A 21418-nucleotide genomic window follows, 5' to 3' on the forward strand; every position below is an offset into this window, starting at 1 on the left:
GAATTTTCCTGGTGTGAAAATGGGAAAGCACGGAAAACCATTTTCAGGGCTGCCGACAGTGGAGTTCGAACCTACTATCTCCCGAATACTCTTCTTGTTATTAATCTGTTTGCCCTCCAAGGGTCGATTTTTCCCTCGGACTCACCGAGGGATCCCACCTCTACCGCCTCAAGGGCAGTGTCCTGGAGCGCGAGACTTCAGGTCGGGGGATACAACTGGGGAGGAGGACCAGTACCTCTTCCGGCTGCCCCACCTGCTATAATAAACAGGGGCCTTGTGGACGGGATGGGAAGATAGGAAGGGACAGGCAAGGAAGGGGTAAGGAAGCGGCCGTGGACTTAAGTTAGGTACCATCCCAACTTTTGCCTGGAAGAGAAGTGAGAAACCACGGAAAACCACTTCGAGGGTGGCTGAGGTCGGAATCGAACCCCGGCCTTCACCACAAAGGCGGGTATGAACATTGATTTACTGTAAGGTTCTTCAGTCTGCCGAAATTAATTTTGATTAAATAAATTTATAAACTATGTGAATAAGAAAAAGAGAATTGTAACTGGAAAAGGAAAAATGTAATGAAAATATAATGAGATGTTTCGTTCAGGTTCTTGAAAGATCACTTTCAGATTCTATCAAATGGCACTCAAATATATTTAGAAATATAGAAACATAGCAGAAAATCTATGCTAGAATGAAGCTTTTATGGATTTAAATAGAAATAAATATACATTATTATTATTATTATTATTATTATTATTATTATTATTATTATTATTATTATTATTATTATTATTATTATTGCCATTGATGCTTTCATGGCCCGTACTTACAGACATGATATAGGCTTTTCGGCTTATGCCGTGTCAGGAAAATAAGGTGAAATTCTTTACGTTTCACAGAGAACTGTGCTCTGCGTCCTCAGAAGAGAATCCCGGGACCCCTGTGACCAAAGGCCAGCACGCTAACCATTTTGCCATGGAGACGGAATATACATTGAATGAGTGCGTCTGGCGAATATGCGCGGCAAGAGGGTGAATCATACCTCAGTATCCGAGACCTTCGCTAAATATACCCCTGCTCCCCTTCTTGATGCTACAAGCTGATCCGCGAGTCTCCTCTACTAGCTGTACGAATCGATTAGTAGCGACGAACGATATTTTGTAAGTATTTCCGCTGAGTTAAAGAAATTGGTCCGCTTCTGTTGTATAGTGGATAGCGTGATTAGCTGCCATCCCCGGAGGCCCGGGTACGATTCCCGGCTCTGCCATGAAATTTGAATAGTGGTAGGAGGAGTGGAACGGGGTCCACTCAGCCTCGGGAGGTCAGCTGAGTAGAGGTGGATTCGATTCCCACCTCAACCATCCTAGAAGTGTTTTTCCATGGTTTCCCACTTCTCCTCCAGGCAAATGCCGGGATGTTTCCTAACTTGAGGCCACGGCCGCTTCCTTCCCTCTCCCATTCAATCTTCCCATCCCCCAGAAGACCCCTCTTCAGCACAGCAGGTGAGGTAGTCCGAGTAAGGTACTGATCCTCTTCTCCAGTTGTATCCCCGACTCAATGTCTCACGTTCCCAGGAACGTGAGGCGGTAGAGGTAGGATCCCTGAGTCTGAGACAGAAACCAGCCCTGGAGGGTAAACGGATTGAGAAAGAAAGAAATCAATGTTCATTAATTCAAGTTTTATCCGCTCTCCAATGTCAAATGCGCTGCTGTCTCAGGGAGTGGTCTGTACCCAAGGGTACTAGACAGCTATAGGCTCCGCGCTTTGGTTGCCCCTCAGCTCAATGGTTTTGTTACTAGCCGGTCCTAACCAAACGGGACTAATGGTTTTGTCACTAGCCGGACCTAACTAATACAAACCAATGGTATTGTCACTAGCCCAACCTAACTAATACAATCCAATGGTATTGTCACTAGCCGGACCTAACTAATGCAAACTATAGTATTGTCACTAGCCGGACCTAACTAATGCAAACCAATGGTATTGTCACTAGCCGGACCTAACTAATGCAAACCAATGGTATTGTCACTAGCCGGACCTAACTAATACAAACCAATGGTATTGTCACTAGCCGGACCTAACTAATGCAAACGAATGGTATTGTCACTAGCCGGACCTAACCAATACAATCCAATGGTATTGTCAATAGCCGGACCTAACCAATACAATCCAATGGTATTGTCACTAGCCGGACCTAACTAATCCAATCCAATGGTATTGTCACTAGCCGGACCTAACTAATACAATCCAATAGTATTGTCACTAGCCGGACCTAACTAATGAAATCCAATGGTATTGTCACTAGCCGGACCTAACTAATACAATCCAATGGTATTGTAACTAGCCGGGCCTAGCTAATACAATCCAATGGTATTGTCACTAGCCGGACATAACTAATCCAATCCAATGGTATTGTAACTAGCCGGGCCTAGCTAATACAATCCAATGGTATTGTCACTAGCCGGACCTAACTAATACAATCCAATGGTATTGTCACTAGCCGGACCTAACTAATCCAATCCAATGGTTTGTCACTAGCCGGACCTAACTAATACAATCCAATGGTATTGTCACTAGCCGGACCTAACTAATACAATCCAATGGTATTGTCACTAGCCGGACCTAACCAATACAGTCCAATGGTATTGTAACTAGCCGGACCTAACTAATGGAATCCAATGGTATTGTCACTAGCCGGACCTAACCAATACAATCCAATGGTATTGTCACTAGCCGAACCTAACTAATACAATCCAATGGTATTGTCACTAGCCGGACCTAACTAATACAATCCAATGGTATTGTCACTAGCCGGACCTAACTAATACAATCCAATGGTATTGTCACTAGCCGGACCTAACTAATGGAATCCAATGGTATTGTCACTAGCCGGACCTCACCAATCCGCACCAACAGTTTTTTCATTAGTCTGATCTAACCAATCCAGACCAATGGTTTCACCTCTAGCCGAACCTGAACAATTCAGACCAATGTTTTTATCACTTGCCGGATCTAACCAATCAGGACCAATGATCTTGTCACTACTTCAACCTAACAACACAGACCAGTGGTTTTGTCACTAGCACGGTATCCCCTGCCTGACGTAAGAAGTGACTAAAAGGGGCCACAGGTTTTCTGAACTTGGGAGCGTTGCTGTAACTTTTTATGATAACATTGTAATAGATGAAGAACCTGTCATAAATTAATTAAAAATAAAATTCTATGTTTTAAATCAGTTATTTCTTCTTCATGTAGTTTCTAAATTGTATTTATTCATAAATTAGTTTCGACAGACTGATAACATAAGTTATACACGTGTATTATTATTATTATTATTATTATTATTATTATTATTATTATTATTATTATTATTATTATTATTCTTTCGAATGGGCCATCAGAGGACCACGTGCCAATTTCAATTCCTTCATCTTGCTTCTTTCCTTTTCTTCCAGTACGCTTTCATCTGTTCACTATGTTTCTTATTTCTGTCTTCAGACCACTTTGAACCAGTCTTTTTTACTTTCCTTCCTTGGAATCCTTCTATTTTCAATACTTTTTCCCGAAAGCCTTCTCTATTATTTATTTCTTCTGTTGTTATATTGTTTTTTTCTAAATCCTTTCTTACTTCATTGACCCAGCTTGTCGTTGATTTCTTACCCCACAAATATCTGAAAATCTTACTGGTTAATCTACTATCTTGCGTTCGATATAAATGTCCAAAAAACATAAGTCTCCTTTTCCGCATTACATCTGATATATTTTCTATTTTTTGATATATTTCAGCATTACTTCGTAATTTCCAACCTTCTGCTGTGTTTTGTGGGCCTAATATTTTCCTCATGATTCGCCTTTCTAGTATTTCTAGTTTATCTAAATTATAGTTTAATGCCAGACATTCGCTTGCATTTGGGCATTCTGGCTTCACTACTGTGTTGTAATGCCTTATTTTTGCATTTTTGGATAGGCATCTTTTATTGTAGATATCTTTGGTGACACCAAAAGCTCTCTCCATTTTATGTACCCTCTCCTCTACTGCAGATTTTTCTGAACCATTTTCTTGGATTATTTCCCCTAGATATTTATTATTATTATTATTATTATTATTATTATTATTATTATTATTATTATTATTATTATTATTATTATTATTATTATTATTATTATTATTATTACGGCTTTACTAATGTATAAATTTAGTATTAGTTTGACGTATGTAACCTTTTTTTTTCTGTTTCACTCAGGGGTGACTACAGTACTTTCAATGACGACCATGGGATTTGGAGGCCGTGCTCAGATGCCTCGAGTCTCGTACGCAACAGCGCTGGATTTCTTCGTCATCCTGTGCTTCTCGTTCGTATTTGCCGTCATGATCGAGTATGCAGTGGTCAATTTTATAGACAAAATAACAACAGACATCAAGCGCATCTTGGAGAAAAAAGGAATCCGTAAGAAGTCGCCTGTCAAGGTAGGTCATTTGTTCTTGACCACTTTCTCTCCTAGCCGTTTACATCACCGGTCTTACACAGTACACGCAAAGAAAAACACTAAAACATTTTTTTCATCCGCTGCCGACGTTTCCTTATACCCGTTGTATTAAAAGGAGCGTTTTGAGAGATAGGACTGAAGGGAGAAGCATTGCACGTGCCATTGTGCAATGTTACCACATTCCTGCATTTCATTCCCCTTCCCCTCGCATCCGTCTCACTTGTTCGTTCATTCAGAGATGGCTAATTTAATTGGTCTCTTCTCTTTCTTATCGTTGATAGTAAAGACATTTTTTCATCACCTAAGAATTTCTTCATTTACCGGACGAGTTGGCCGTGCGCGTAGAGGCGCGCGGCTGTGAGCTTGCATCCGGGAGATAGTAGGTTCGAATCCCACTATCGGCAGCCCTGAAAATGGTTTTCCGTGGTTTCCCATTTTCACACCAGGCAAATGCTGGGGCTGTACCTTAATTAAGGCCACGGCCGCTTCCTTTCAACTCCTAGGCCTTTCCTATCCCATCGTCGCCATAAGACCTATTTGTGTCGGTGCGACGTAAAGCCCCTAGCAAAAAAAAAAAAATTCTTCATTTGTGAGCTTTTCTCTCCATGAGACCTTTTCCACCATCCGCCAGCGCCACATCCCCTTTTTCTGCTAGTGGCTTTACGTTACACCGCCCCGTGGTGTAGGGGTAGCGTGCCTGCCTCTTACCCGGAGGCCCCGGGTTCGATTCCCGGCCAGGTTAGGAATTTTCACCTGGACCTGAGGGCTAGTTCGAGATCCACTCAGCCTACGTGATTAGAATTGAGGAGCTATCTAACGGTGAAATAGCGGCCCCGGTCTACAAAGCTAAGAATAATGGCCGAGAGGATTCGTCGTGCTGACTACACGACACCTCGTAATATGCAGGCCTTCGGGCTGAGTAGCGGTCGCTTGGTAGGCCAAGGCCCTTCAAGGGCTGTAGTGCCATGGCGGGGTTTACGTCACACCGACACAGATAGGTCTTATGGCGACGATGGGATGATAGGAAAGGCCTATGAATTTGAAGGAAGCGGCCGTGGCCTTAATTAAGGTACAGCCCCAGCATTTGCCTGGTGTGGAAATGGGAAACCACGGAAAACCATATTCAAGGCTGCCGACAGTGGGAATCGAACCCACTATCTCCCGGATGCAAGCTCACAGCCGCGCGCCCCTAGACACACGGCCAACTCGCCCGGTAACACCACATCTCAAAGACCTTCAAATGTTTCTTATCGCATGCACCTATAGCCCACGTTTCTGAGCCATTCAAGGCCACACTCCAGACATAGCACTTTATATTTATTTTTTTATTTTTTGCTAGTTGCTTTACGTCGGACTGACACAGATAGGTCTTATGGCGACGATGGGACAGGAAAGGGCTAGGGGTGGGAAGGAAGCGGCCGTGGCCTTAATTAAGGTACAGCCCCAGCATTCGCCTGGTGTGAAAATGGGAAACCACGGAAAACCATCTTCAGGGCTGCCGATAGTGGGGTTCGAACCTACTATCTCCTGAATACTCGATACTGGCCGCACTTAAGCGACTGCAGCTATCGAGCTCGGTAGCACTTTATAAATCTCTTTTTAGTCTTCACATTTAGATTCCTTGATGTAAGCAGCACCATTTTCTTGTAATAGGTGATCTTTGCCTGTGCAATTCTGCTCTTTATGTCGGTTCATATGTTGCCACCTGAAGTGATTTTTACTTCCTGAGCAGGTAAAAGCATTTAATTGTCTGGGTGGCAAATCATTCATTTTTACGTCGACTTCAATGCAATGGTGTGTGCTACATACCATAATTTGAGTCTTCCTCGTATTAATTTTCATGATTTATTCTTCCCTCTCAGTATTGTGTTCATTCTTACTAATGCTTTCTGTAAATAATAATGTTATTTGTTTTACGTCCCACTAACTTCTTTGGCCGTTTTCGGAGACGCCGAGGTGCCGGAATTTAGTCCTGCAGGAGTTCTTTTACGTGCCAGTAAATTTACCGACACGAGGCTGACGTACTTGAGCACCTTCAAATACCACCAGACTGAGCCAGGATCGAACCTGCCAAGTTGGGGGTCAGAAGGCCAGCGCCTCAACCGTTTGAGCCACTCGCCCGGCACTGCTTTTTTTCCTAGTTTCTCTTCGTTCTCCTCAATGACAGCTATAGCAGCAGCAAATCTTACATATTTTACTTCTATTCCATTGTTTTTTTATTGTGGAACATTATTTCTGGTCATAAGAAGTGCGGCGTCAGAACGGACCGATTTTGCTTCACGTTAAACAATAGCAAGCACTCGAAAACGAATAGGTTGGTCTTCATCTGTAGGCGAATGTTCAGCCCAATACGGGTGGCACACAATTTGCCGCAGTGCTCTCAGATAGTCCCAGGTGGAACAGCTACTGTTCTCGTATTTCGCACTTTCTCTTTTCTATGTTGCTTCTTATCGTTCGCTATTAGCCTACGGTTTTCTTAAAAAAAGTAGTGTGCCGCGATGAACTGATGGTTTCCAAGACTTAGGGCTGAGATCTCCCAGTGCATCCTTACATCTCTTCCTCTGACCTCCCAAACAACGTGTTTATCTAACCCCATTGCACTAGAGCCCTGAAGGGCCTTGGCCTATCAAGCGACCGCTGCTCAGCCCGAAAGCCTGCAGATTACGAGGCGTCGTGTGGTCAGCACGACGAATCCTCTTGGTCGTTATTCTTGGCTTTCTGGACCGGGCCCGGTATCTCACCGTCAGACAGTTCCTCAATTATAATCACGTAATGGACCTCGAACCAGCCCTCAGATCCAGGTAATATCCCTGACCTGGCCGGGAATCAAGCCCGGAGCCTCCGGTAAGAGGCGAGAACACTACCACTACACCACGAAGCCGGCTTCCGGACAATGTTTGCCCACTGTTAATTGAGAGTAAAACAGATTTAACATGCATAAATTAGGGCGCTTAAGTTCAACTTATTTATTTATTTATTTATTTATTTATTTTGTACCAAGGAAGTCAGCTCCCAGACCAGACTATGTTTACAACGGTCTGTTTTCAGACTAACTTTGCTTTACGGGAGCGAAAGCTGGGTGGACTCAGGATATATTATTCATGAGTTAAAAGTAACAGACATGAAAGTAGCGAGAATGATTGCTGGTACAAACATGTGGGAACAATGGCAGGAGGGTACTCGGAATGAGAGTACAAAGGCTAATTTAGGAATGAACTCGATGGATGAAGCCATAGGCATAAACCGGCTTCGACGGTGGGGTCATGTGAGGCGAATGGAGGAGGATATGTTAGCTAGGAGAATAATGGACTCTGCTATGGAGGGTAAGAGAAGTAGAGGTAGACCAAGACGACGATGGTTAGACTCGGTTTCTAACGATTTAGAGATAAGAGGTATAGAACTAAATGAGGTCACAGCACTAGTTGCAAACAGAGGAGTGTGGCGACATTCAGTAAATTCACAGAGGCTTGCAGACTGAACGCTGAAAGGCATGACAGTGTATAATGATTCTTTATTTATTTATTTATTTATTTATTTATTTATTTATTTATTTATTTATTTATTTATTTATTTATTTAGTTGTCTTAAGTAGTGGCGAATTAAGGACTGATGGTACTCTCTTACACTTAACCACATCATTGTACAGAAAAATTGTGGAGAATATTAAACATTTTAAAAGAAACAAATTTGTAACATAGTTTCAAATAAATGGAACATAATAATTATACCAACATGTACATGTGATTTGTTAAACTACTAAATGACATTTAATGAAAAATAAGTTAAAATTAACTTAAAGAAAGTTAACTAAATTATACACACTCGCTCATACACACACACACCGTTGATTTATGCGTACTTTCTGTAGGAAGAATTGAAAGACTCTAGTGAGTGTGATTATTGTTAAACATTTTAGGATCGGGCGAGTAGACCGAGGGGTTAGGGGCACGCGGCTGTGAGCTTGCATCCGGGAGGTTCGAATCCCCCCTGTTGGCATCCCTGAAGATGGTTTTCCGTGGTTTCCCATTTTCACACCAGGCAAATACTGGGGCTGTATCCTAATTAAGGCCACGGTCGCTTTCTTCCACCTCCTAGGCCTTTCCTACCCCATCGTCGCCATAAGACCTATCTGTGTTGGTGCGACGTAAATCCACTAGCCAAAAAATTAGGGCTTAAATACATGACATGGGTAGTACATTTTTGTTTTAGTCTTCATAAATGTGTAATAAATCAGGCTATCCATAAAGGAACTTACATATATAATTATTTCGTTACAAAAAACCATGAATACGTGGGGTAGCACCTCACCCCCACTCAACCATTCGTGCTACCAAAATGCACAATGCACGCGCCTGCTCTAGAGTTAAATTCAAAGCCACCTCCCCGTGTTTGGGGTTACTTGGTTGTCATTACGATATCAACGTTCAAGCTTACTGTTTCTTTCATTTGACATAAATTTGTCTTAGAGTGGGGGGAGGGGGTCCGTAAATTTGTGAAACTAAATAGTGCCCTGTAACAAAATGTGTGACTTTATGTTACCTAGCAACAGTACCTTGAGAGCTGCAAACGCTATAAACTGCATGTCATGGCCATCCATCAGTACTTCATATCACGGCCTGCACGATTGCTAGGTAACATCGTCTCACACATTTTAATGAAAGACACATTTATGATAATTTGATTTTTTTCAAAAAGGGCAATTTAGCAACAGTTTGTTCTTTGGACTTGGATCTTGAGATTGGCAGGATTTACAATGTAATAAAGTTTCCTCTTTTGCTTTAGGACAAACCAAAGCCTGCAGATTCAACGGCTAACGTGGCAGTGGACCCAGACGCCGACCAAGGATCTGTTCCAAAACTCGTAGTGGAGCTGGCGCCTACGCCAACCAAGGAAGACGTGGACCTGAACCCAGTTTACGCAGAAATCGCTGACGCTATTTCCCCAGCAGCAGAGACACTCACGACTGCAACCACCACTACCACTCCTGCTGCTACTACAACGCCGGAAACTACTCCTGTCACTACCCCTCCTCCGTTGCCAATAACTTCACCTCCTGCCCTACCACCATGCGATCGCTGGCGTAGATACGGTCCAACGTCTGCAGTCGACAAGCCTACGTACGGAGCAATCAATCCTCCACAAAGAAGGACACCTCTGACGCCAAATTTCCACACGAGGAAAGAAGAAAGCAATGGGGTGGAAGTCCTTTCAGCCACTATGGTGTTACCCCCAAAATATCCAGGGACTAAGACAACCGGATCTGAAAGGGATGAGAAGGACAACAAGTTAGAACCAAATCCTGCAGGTTTTGGTAAATCTGACAAAGAACTTCCACATTCTTCTGGAGGATTTGGAAAGAACGGGTTTGATTCTCACCAGAGATGCAAAGGATCCAGTGATACATTATCTCATCGTGGTGTTAGTGTTGAGGATATCCCTGAAATGTCTCCACCTATGGATGCAGAACAACGGGAGAGTTTCTTTGCCTCTCATAGCGGAAGAAGAGGAACATTCTTGACAGTCCCACGATCAGCAGGTGGCACCGTACTCGACATTGGCGATGACGATTTTGATGGTCCTTTAGACACTCTAGAGGCCCTAGAAGTTCAAATCAGAGGTTCCATGATGGAACTGAGAGAGAATTTGGGTACCATCACGACAGGGACCAGAAGATCTTTTAGAAAATGTTTGCGCAAACCCATGAAGATGTGGCACGAAGCTCGTTTCTTTCCCAGTGAGCAAGAAGTTACCGAACAGATCCTTTCTGACGAGGCTCCCAATAAATTCTCTAGGATAGATATTGAAGCCAGAAAATATTTCCCTATGACTTTTTTCATTCTCTTTGCTATGTATTGGATTCTTTATCTTTACTATATCACAGACGAATTCCCTGTTAAGGTACACAGAGATCTCAGAAGAAATTAAACGAACACAGTAAGCACACATCAGCACTCACCTGGTGTAAAGAATATTCGGAACGTGTACAATTTAATGAAACTAGCTTATTTTTATTCTCTTAAGGCCACCTAGACCTGAAAGCTACATGTTTTACGGCAAGTTTTGAGGGTTCATGTCTAACGAGTAACCTAATCAAGTGTGAGATGGCAAGTGTAATGTCTAGTCAGGGCCGTACGAAAGTGTCAAGGGACGATTGCAGAAACGGTATTGAGACAATGTCTATGTACTACTTCCGCATTGCAAAAACGTTATTTATCACTTCACTGTCTAAAGCCGATGTTCAACAGGTCATATTTGAACACTGCACAGGACACTGTTTAACCTCAAATATGAGGAGCGAATCACAATTAGAGGTTATGAACCATGAAGCATATAATTTGTATTAGTATTTATTTACCAAAATTTCTGTAAAGTAATGTGCAAGATCTAGAGAAAAAGGGTGAGCCTCCTGTACATACAAAATGTTCCCTAGACTTATCTTCACATTAGATCATATTTATAGTTTACAAAATAAATAGTACTGTGTAATATATACATGTATACTTAATTTATAATTCCTATGATCACATACTTCCTTTCTCTGTACCAATTTTTCACTCATTCACCCACACACTCACAGACACATGCAGCAGCTTCATTAAATTACGTTTTCCTTTACATACATCTGAAATTTTGGAAGAGGCAAGTTCTTGACATCCCCTGTCAACGAGGTCCACAACTTTGCGGAACGCCAATAGAAACCCTTCCGAAAGGCAGAGGTACGGGCGAAAGGCGGACAAAGTGCAACTCCTTCGCCTCTCTGAGCTGAGCGATAAAGACGCGATAGATGCTCGAAGGGATCAATTTCTATAGAGCCAGAGAGGAATTTTCGGAGAAAGATCAGGTCAGTTTGTTTGGCTATTGTATAATTAGATGGGACAGGGAGTGATGGTTAATTAGATTTTTAGTGCGGTGCTGTACTCTCTACAGCTTACTTACATTTTTCGCTGTTGTCCGATGAAACCGGGTAGACCATACGTCATTATCGGCCGAACCATGCAAAGGTAAACTGACCTTATTGCTCGTGGACTGTACCTCTAAAATTCCTACTTAGTAACTACAAGAGTTTTGTTGCCTTGCACCTTGTCTCTTCACACTGTACATTTAGATTATCGCAGACACTTATGATAAGTAGTTTGAAACTAGTTTACTGCGGAATGATATATTTCTTCATACATATTGGTGACCTGATTTCTGGACCAACTCATTCTCATATATTTACATTTATATTTGGACTATATAAACCACACCTTATCGACAAATTCTCCATATCAGTTTGTAGAGAAAGGACGTCTTCCTAATATTTTATACACCTATACAGCGCAATGCCGTCGGCATTATCGCGTTGAGACCATTCTGAGGAGAAAGGTTAATCCGACGGCCTCCTGTGGGTGGTCTGCTGCGAGAGCGCAACAATCCATTTGGAATGTACGGGAAGATGCAGTTTAAAACAGGATTTCGCTCTTCAAGAGAGTTCAAGGGGCTTGTTTATTTAGCCTGACGTAAGGAACAGTGCGGTAAATGCCAACCTAACTACAATTCTTGGAAATCAACACACATGATTTTTCTGGGATAATTATCCTGGAATAAGAGGTCACATTGACTACATCCATATCAGAGTAATTTGTTCCGATCCTCAAAGGGCTGTCACATACATCAACCGAGAGGGATTCTATTATATTATATTTCCTGCCAAGTAAGCACACATAATAGTGACCCTACATAGTAGTTTTGTGTGCGTGTTTTTTTTTGTGTGTGAATACTCGTCGCGCTAATTCATACAAGTTTTCGGTAGCTATGTGATAGAAAAAGTCAAGGACTGGGAAGAAAGAGCCGTGGCCATAATAAGAGCCCCAGTATTTGCCTGGTGTAAAAATAGGGACTCTAAGGAAAACAATCTTCAGGGCTACCGATGATGCGTTTCGAGGCTACGATCTCTAGAATTCAGGCTATATCTACAATTCGTTCGTGTAATGTATAAGACAGACGACAGATGAATAACGTTTGGCATGCACACCGACGAATTTCATTGGTTGTTACAAGCAAAGCGTAGCATGGAAGATACTTGTATTTCCATTTTCGAACCAGTATTGAAACCTTAAACGACGTCTAGCTAAACACCGGATGGACATTGTTTATTAAATGGAACGTCGTGAGTAGCTTAGACATTGTTTAGGTAGACACTGTCTAAGGCTTAAAACTAGTCATCGTTTCTGCAATCACCCCTCGGTACCATATAGGAGGCATATAGGAGAATGGAAGACAATAAATGGACGAGAAATGGAAAGAGCAATGTCCTATGCACTTCATGAAATGGAAAAAATAGACGTTCAAAAATGCTCAGAACAAATCCCCAATTTGCCCCAAGAATTAGAGTGGTCAAAGAAATATTCGCAGCAACAAGATAAAGGGTGAACTTTCGGTGACCACTGTGGTGCTTTTTTCTTTATTTGCTGATCATGAGTCAAATCGAACCCACTGTCTCCTGGATGCGAGCTCATAGCTGCGCACCACTAACCGCACGGCCAACTCGCGCGGTACTATACGAAAATGAACATAACGAATATTGTTCTGATGGACTAAATATCCATATGTGGCTGAGAGGCGTGACCAGTATTAAGGAAAATGCTGGATACGAAGAGCATTGGAACATATGACCTTTCGCCCAGACAGGGACGATATAATAGCAGGCTACTGATGATGATTCATTAAAGTTCATACACATAAAATTTATGTTTTCCTGTAGAGCTAAAAGCTCAAGATACACACTGGTTCTCTTCTAGGTATGTACTAGTGTTTTAAATTTCTTTTTTGTTCGACAGATTGAGAAACTTAGAGGTTATTTTAAAAATAAATTATTTTTTTAATTTAAATGTGACACTGGCAGACACACACTCCAATTACAAGTGCCTTTTACAGCCTACATTGATAACAAATATCATAAAATTACAAAAATCAAAGAAAAACATGTAATTGAGATGATGTTATGAATGAAATGGATGGAACAGTATCACTTTTAAAATTTATGCCACAACTTAGGTACTTTATGAGTCAATTATTTTTGTGCAAATTTATAACGCTAGCACCTCCAATAAAGTTTCTGCAAGATATTTTACCGTCTAGATATGGAGTATCAAAAATAAAATATTTTCTCTCCAAATTATTTGGAGTGGTTATGACCATACTACTTGAGTGTTAGGGAAGACTTAAATTTTTATCGAAAATTTGATCTCCAGAACCCCTTATAACCTTTTACTATTTAAAAAAACAAATTTCAGAATTGAGATATCAATATTAAAAAATTGAGAGTTTCTAATGTCTATAAAAATGAAACTGAAAAGATAAACTTTGAATCTCAGCTGTTTTAAGGATAATAATATCTGTGTAACATCCTTTCAATTGTTGTAAGGCTGCCGAGGTAGGAGTTGTTTAATATACCGGAGTCGCGCCAAGTGGCTGAGACGGAAAAGAGACTGACTTTCTATGACCAAATTAGTTGATTCTACTCCGGATTAGTCTAGTAGTACCTGAAGGTACGCCAGCCTCTTGTTGTAAAAAAATACTGCGGGAAAAATTCTATGACCTCGGCGTCTCCCAAATAAAACTTTAAGAAAGTAGTTTTAGTGGGACATAAAACCAATACTATCCATTAACTTACCGAATTCAGTGACACAGTGTAGTTGCACTGGAACGCCCACAATACTCATCGGCCTCAACTTGGATGGAATCACTGCCCTGCAACAGACAAGCAAGATGTAAGTGATACAGTTACCGAAATGTTTAACACTATTCAAACTGAATAAATTTAACAAAATGTGTCCGAGGTAAACTGTGTCCGTTTTTAAAATATTTAAATCCCATGAAAACCTAATCATCAAAATAGTAGTTCCAAATTTCGATAACAAAGAAAATAGCATGCATATACATTAATTTAAAATTCAGTTACACACAATTAATTTCTAATAAACTAGCTGTACAGGGTGGTTGGAAAAATGCAAAAAATGCAATGCAAAAATTGCAATGCAAAAATGCAAATCGATATCTTGAACAGTTTTCATTTTAACAGCTGCTGAAATTAACCAATCAGGACGCTCACGGGAGAATTCAAATGTGCATCTTGAGGCGATGTTGCTAATCTGCACCTGCTTTAATACCGGCTTGCCGGGAAATCAGCATCATACACAAAAACACCGTAGGTTTCAGCTAGTGTCACTGTAGCGTACTTGCTACGGCGCGATCCTGGGAGCTCGGAGTTCTGAGTTCAAATCTCCACCTGGCGAAGGATTTTTCTTTGATTGATGCTCTCAAGCTGGTAATTAAGCCACGTGCAGGTTTACAAACACCGCCTCGCAAATCCCATTTGAATTCACCTGTGAAGTGATCTGATTGGCTAACTTCAGCGGCTGATAAAGTGATGACTATGTGAGGTATCGAATTGTTTCTTTCAAATTATTTATCAGTATGACCAACCCCCTAACACTCATATACCCGGCGCACGTTGTTCGGATCACCCTGTAAACTGGACTTTGAAGTTCCATCCTCGAACCCAACATGTCCCCTGAAACAGAAGAACATCGATAATATCCAATATACGGCGTGAGTCAATTAGAAAATTCACCTTAAATACTTAAATATTTCCAGATCTGTTAAAGATATTGTACCAGGAAATGATTATGAGCCTAGAGGATGGGAAGGATCTCAGGTGGTGTTCGGTTACTTATTGGAGCAGGTACAGAGATGGATAGTATAGCAGGGGGAATAATAGATGGTAAAATCTTTTTCGACAATATTTATTAAAAATATTCATGAAAATCACCCTGAAGTTGAATCGTCAAACTCAAATTTTCAGTCAATATTTCCAAAAATGCAAAATAAAATATCGATGCTGTTGTACTCAGAGACATCTACTTGATTAAAAATGTCCAAAATAAATATCACTCTTTTGGAGATTGTAAACACCCTACAGTTCATCTAAGATCTTTGAAATGGATTTAAATACCAAAATAACACTTTGTACATTGAATTTCATTAAGTCCATCACTTGTGATGCAAACCTACAGTTTTTCTAATATTTTTGAACATAATACTAACACACATTTGATAGTTGATAGTTCAAATAAAATTATTTGATCACTTGCTGTGTACTTCTACAGTTCATCTAAGTTGAAAAATAAAATAGTGCACCTGCAAACCCTAGAGTTCATCTACGTGAAATTACTTCAAGTTATAAATGATTTTAGAAAGGAATTTACAGTTCAAAAGCAAGACATGAAACTTTCCTCAATTATTTTAAATAACAAGCTGAAATTCACACGAAGCACTTTACTGTTGTTGGAGCACTGTGATTAACTGAGTGCTTTGTTAAAAGTCAGTCAGTGGGATTACTCACTAAAAATATGAGAAGATCACCTGGAATCTGCTTATAAGTGTTGGTGTTGTGCTGTCCTGCGGCTTGGTGCCTGGAACATTCTGCAGCGTGCAGCCAAGGCTCGAACTCAGCACTAGCAGCGTGACAAGTCCGTTCAGTGAAGATACCACGTTAATATCCCTCGTCGACGTCCCTCGATGGGTACCATGATCGAAGAAACCACGTTAATCCCACGTTGGAAACGACGTTCCATGCAGCAGAATCTCACAACACTTTGCCAAGATTTCCGATGTTCTTTTAGAGATAATGTCGGAACACGGAAAGTTCAATTGACACTATAGAGCTTTCAATTATCACTAAGATAAATATTATACACCGACACAAGTCTCAATGCACAGTTCGTATTCTCACGCTAGCTTTACGGTGTTGAATATGTGACTTAGAATATCACGGTCTATACTACAGTATGATTTGTAAGTCAGGTTAATGAAGTAAGGACTTACAATCGTTTTCAATACGGAAAACACAGTTTTTACACACACACAATTTACGGAATTAGAATTTAACACTGTCACAGTTCATAAGTCACTGATTATATCTGAGGTTCGACCGTAGAATAATCATCACAGTCCATAAAACACTGGAAAAAATGTCATTGACAACAGTCTCTATAACAGTCTCTGGAATAATACTGTTCATAGATTAAGAAGATTTTATGACTGAATTTGCACAACACAAGTCCGTGTGACTTAATATTGTCATAAAAAGTTCTTAATATTCTGTTAGTTTCTCGTAGTAGTGATCGAAAATTCGAGAAAATGCACGTAAAAGTAGTCACTTTTAGCCTAGCTATTTGTTGAATGTTTAGTGGTAAAGTATCTCACACAGTTCACAATTGTACTAGTGTAGGAGAAATGTGTCTCAGAATCATTAAAATGGTCACAAATTAGAAGTTTAGTTTATCACACGCAATGTCTTGGAATACTGTCACAGAATTACGTGAAAATGACAAAGTCCACAATATCGTTTACTGATAAATGAATTACTTGATACTTCAATTCACAATTTCTATTATACTTCACTCAGTTAACACACTCATAAATATTATATGATGACGATTTAGTCGGAGAAAATTTTAGAATATTTCCTTCGTCGCGACACGGCAGAAACTTTACTTGCGACGTCTTCGCACAATTTCAAAGTGTTCAAGTGTGACTTCTACGTCCTCGCAGATCGCGACGGAGCATACTGTCATCTTGTCATAATCGCAGAACACACACTGCACACTGGCTATAACCTCACTTCATTGATCTATTTATACCTGGCTGCGACAGCGCTCGGAATCAGGTGGTGAAGGGGTGTTGGTACTTTCCAAACTTTAACTTGTTATATCTTGGGAACCACTGGACGGATTGATTTCAAATTTGCAGGGATTTATTTTCAGAATATTGGCTACAATTTAGTGTTGGTCTCATGTTAATTGATTCAAGCGTTAAAAGTTCGAAAATAGTTTTTAGAGAATTCTGAGGGGAGGGAGGCTACAGGCAGTGCTGACGTCACTTGACCTTGCTTCACTCATGTGGTCTCCCACATCGGGACTTAGCCGTTCGCTCATGAATAGAGATTTATAACTCGTATGTGCCAGGGCCTATGCCTTCCTGGTACAATATATACAATAACATGTCCTGACTGAGTGACTGACTGACTGACTGACTGACTGACTGACTGACTGACTGACTGACTGATTCATGATCGCCGAGCCAAAACTACTGGACATAAAGTAATACAATTTTGGGAATATATTTATATTAGAGTGTAGGTGCTCACTACGGGAGGATTTTTGGATATTCTATCGCTAAGGGGGTTAAAAGGGGGGATGAATTGTTTAAATGAGTATATCTATACCTCAGAAACCTAAAAGTTAACAGACGTAAAATTTGTTATTTGGAATCTCCATTAAAAATAAAGAAACACTTTTTTTTTTCGGAAAATCCCATCAAGGGGAGTGAAAAATGTGTAAAATGCGTTAAATACCTTTTATGAGGAGACTTATATCTCAAAAACTGAAAATGTTACAGATATGAAAATTGGTATTTGGAATCTCCTTTAAAAATAAAGAAACACGTATTTTTCGGAAAATCAACTTAAGGGTAAGGGGTGATAATAAATAAAGAAGGAGATGAATTCTGTTTATGAGGATACTTATATCACAAAACATTAAAGTTGTTACATGAGTGAAAGTTGGTATTTTGGATCTCCTTTAATAATAAAGAAACAAATACCGGTATTTTTTTGTTTTCGGAATGTCCGTTTGAGGGGGGCGGCAATGGAAAGAAGTGAAGAAGAAGTCGAATTCCTCTTATTAGTATATTTGTACCTCAAAAGCTGAAGATGTTACTGACATGAAAACTGGTATTTTGAATCTCTTTTAAAAACAAAGAAAGATGTTGGTTTTTTATTTTTCGACTTGAGAGAAGACTGTTTCTCACATGTACAGTTCTATGTCGCATGGTCATCTTACACCCGAAAGGCATTACCACAAACGTGGTTTACAAAGAGTTTCTGGGGTAAATGAAACTTACTTTCTCGATGAGTTTTTATACTTAAGGGATTTTCAGATAGTGTCCTAGTGCAGTACCAAGGAACGATTACTTTTATCAAATTACGAAATTCACGCGAGCGAACCCGCGAGTAACTGCTAGTACAGTATATACCAGGCGGCCCGCAAACGCTTTCTGTGGTACTTACGAATGTCCCGCATGCACTAGGGATGACTGGGGTGCCTAATCATTCTCTTTCGAAGGAGCGCTACAACGTGCTGTACTTTAGATGTTGTGAAACAAATAGCAGTCATTTTACTGCACACGTTTCTTAACAGAGTGCATTTGCAAATACGCCAAAGATGCAGAAAAGAACATTTATAACTTGTTACTTTATACGCGTGTAGACATTCTACTCTATAATAGAGTGTTTTTTATGAAACAAAAACTAATAATGTTCGGCGAAATACGTGTGCAGAAGGCAGAAACTCCTGTGCATACCGTCTGCGAACTTCGGCTGCATTTCGATCAGATTCTCACAGATTAAAATGATGTCTGTATACTGTATTCATCGTTGCTGAACACACAGCAAGACAGCAAGTGTAGTGCTACTGTAACACACACCAGCCTGCAAGGGGTTGCATTAGACGGGTAGAGCTGTGAAACATGCAGCGAGCGACCGTCCGGGGGTTATCTATTCATATCCTGACGTAACCTGCCTGCAGGCGGTAGTGCCCCTGTGAAAATTAATTAGTAGGCATCCCCTCCATCATTTGTGCATGCGGGACATTTATAAGTAGGAAGTACGGCACTCGCGAGCCGCCCGGTATATTCTGTTTTCATATTATAATAGTACTGAGGGATTAGTAAAACGATATGCTTTCTTTTTAGAGGCATTATTAGTAACGAAGATATGGATTCCAGCTCCATTTCTTAGAATAAAACTATGCATATTTCATCCATCCGCACAGCAATGTTAAATAAATTCAGCGGTGTTCTTGTTCTTAACGTATAATTATTTCTTTGGAAGTAAATCGGTATTCCAAAGTATAGTCTCTCACATGTGGTGCGTATGTTGAATGTTACGTGGACGTGCTGCCTCCTTCAACGCCGTTTACATACTCTGTTTCTCCAGCAGGACTTGTTGAGACCTTTGAATATTTCCATTCTGTCACAATTGTACAGTAAGGCAAATAACGATTTTGTTTGCTTTCGTGTCCTGCGCAAATTAATAATGAAACATTTTTGCAACTGTAACATACGTTTCTTAACAGGGTTCATTTGCAAATACGCCAAAGATGCAGAAAAGAAAATTAATAAATTAATTTATGCGCGTGTAGACATTCATGGTTATAGGGTGGCATGGTGTGAAATATCTAACCACAGTCCCCACCATCTAGATGGAACACACCATAAGATTATCAAACCTACCTGCCATGACCTTCCCTTGCTGACAATGAGTACTACCAAAAGTGTACACTCCGATTTTGATGAAACTAGAGTAAATTAAATCACTGAAAGCGATGAACGGCCACTCCTTTATTGACGTCAATCATCAGTACTTAGCTGAGTAAAACTATTGTATTTGATTTACTAATGTTACTTAGGAAGAGGATCATAAGTAACTAATGATGGCGTAAGTAACGGGAACATAAAACGCAGACTAGCACAAACAAGGAAGCCTTTTTTTTTCAGAAAATAAATTTGCTCTCTTCGAACATTGATATAGGAAGCAGAAATGTTTTTTAAGACTTTTGTCTGGAACGTGACACTGTGTGAGAGTGAGATAAGGATGATAACTATCTCGGAAAGAAATAGAATAGAAACTTTTGAAATGTGATGTTACAGAAGAATGCTTAAGGTGAGTTGGGTAGATCAAATCACGAATGAAAAGACCCTGAGTCGAATTTATGAGAGGAGTATGATTTGTATATATTTGAGTAGAATAAGAGACAGAATGGTAGAACACATCTTAGGTAACGAATGCCCCATTTAACTCAATGTTAAAAGTGAACATATTTAGGTACACCCTGTAGACAAAATAACCATTACATTATCTTTAAGAATTTCGTGGATGTAGAGTATCTGATATGAAACAATGCCATGCATATTAAGTACATTTGCTCTAATGAGGTCTGAGAAAATTTTCAATGTTATTTAAACTTCTACAAAACATATTGACCTAAATTTGCATCACTTTCATTATTTGGGTATAGCCTAGAAAGTAAGCTTAGTAAGTTTCATGGTTATAGCTCTCTTACTTTTCAAGAAATATGTACTTAAAACTGAAAAGATCGCTTTTCTGGTAATTTAGATTTAAATGTTTTACACATGTAAATACTGTATTGCCTTCATAATTAGAACAATCATGGCCCATAGTCTGGATCATGCGCATCACTGGCTTCTTCCCTCTTCCTTTTAGTGTTCCTCTCATGCTTTCTGTCATCTTGCCAAGTAACGTTGGTTCGCTTTTCAGCCTCGATTACTCACTGGTGGTCTATATCAGTGGGGGTCGGTTCAATACCTAACAGCTTTAACACTTTCTTCTTGCCAGATACTCCTTCACTGAAGCACAAAACTGCATCATACACATTCAATTTCATTGTTTCCAACCCCACATACACAGTTTTTGGCAACCTTGTCCATATTACAAAATTGAAACATTCATTTGAATTCTGTGTGGCACCAGGCAAGCATTATTTTATGCGATCCGGCTTGCTTATTTTCCTGTAAATAGTCTTTATTGCCTCCATTAAACAACCAGGTATGGAATGTTTGTGGTCATAGATGCGTCCTTCCTTTTCATTTTATTGGAACCTGCACCATATATTTGTAGTTCAACCTTTTCTTGAAAGCACTTGATTTCTCTTGGGGGCTAGGTTCACTTTTGAACTTAGTGTTTTTTATTTCAATAATTGTTCCTTTAGAGACACTACACCGACTTGTTAGAGGTGTAGTGATTACCTCTAAATTTAGCTTTGGGGGAGAACATCTTTATCGTAGGTATTGTAAGAACTATATTTTAAGACAA

General features: G+C 40.1%; 1 protein-coding gene across 1 annotated transcript in view; it reads left to right on the forward strand.

The window, feature by feature from the left end:
* LOC136884018 (gamma-aminobutyric acid receptor subunit alpha-6) overlaps positions 1-10658 on the forward strand; it is an 86767-nt gene extending 76109 nt beyond the window's left edge. The window contains exons 7-8 of the mRNA XM_067156019.2: positions 4239-4462; positions 9265-10658. Coding sequence (XP_067012120.2) covers positions 4239-4462; positions 9265-10407 — 1367 coding nt within the window. The 3' untranslated portion in view covers positions 10408-10658. The remainder of the gene's footprint in view (positions 1-4238; positions 4463-9264) is intronic.
* The last annotated feature ends 10760 nt before the right edge of the window (positions 10659-21418 follow it).

Source organism: Anabrus simplex, chromosome 12 (genome assembly GCF_040414725.1).
Source record: "Anabrus simplex isolate iqAnaSimp1 chromosome 12, ASM4041472v1, whole genome shotgun sequence".
NCBI classification, from domain to species: domain Eukaryota; kingdom Metazoa; phylum Arthropoda; class Insecta; order Orthoptera; family Tettigoniidae; genus Anabrus; species Anabrus simplex.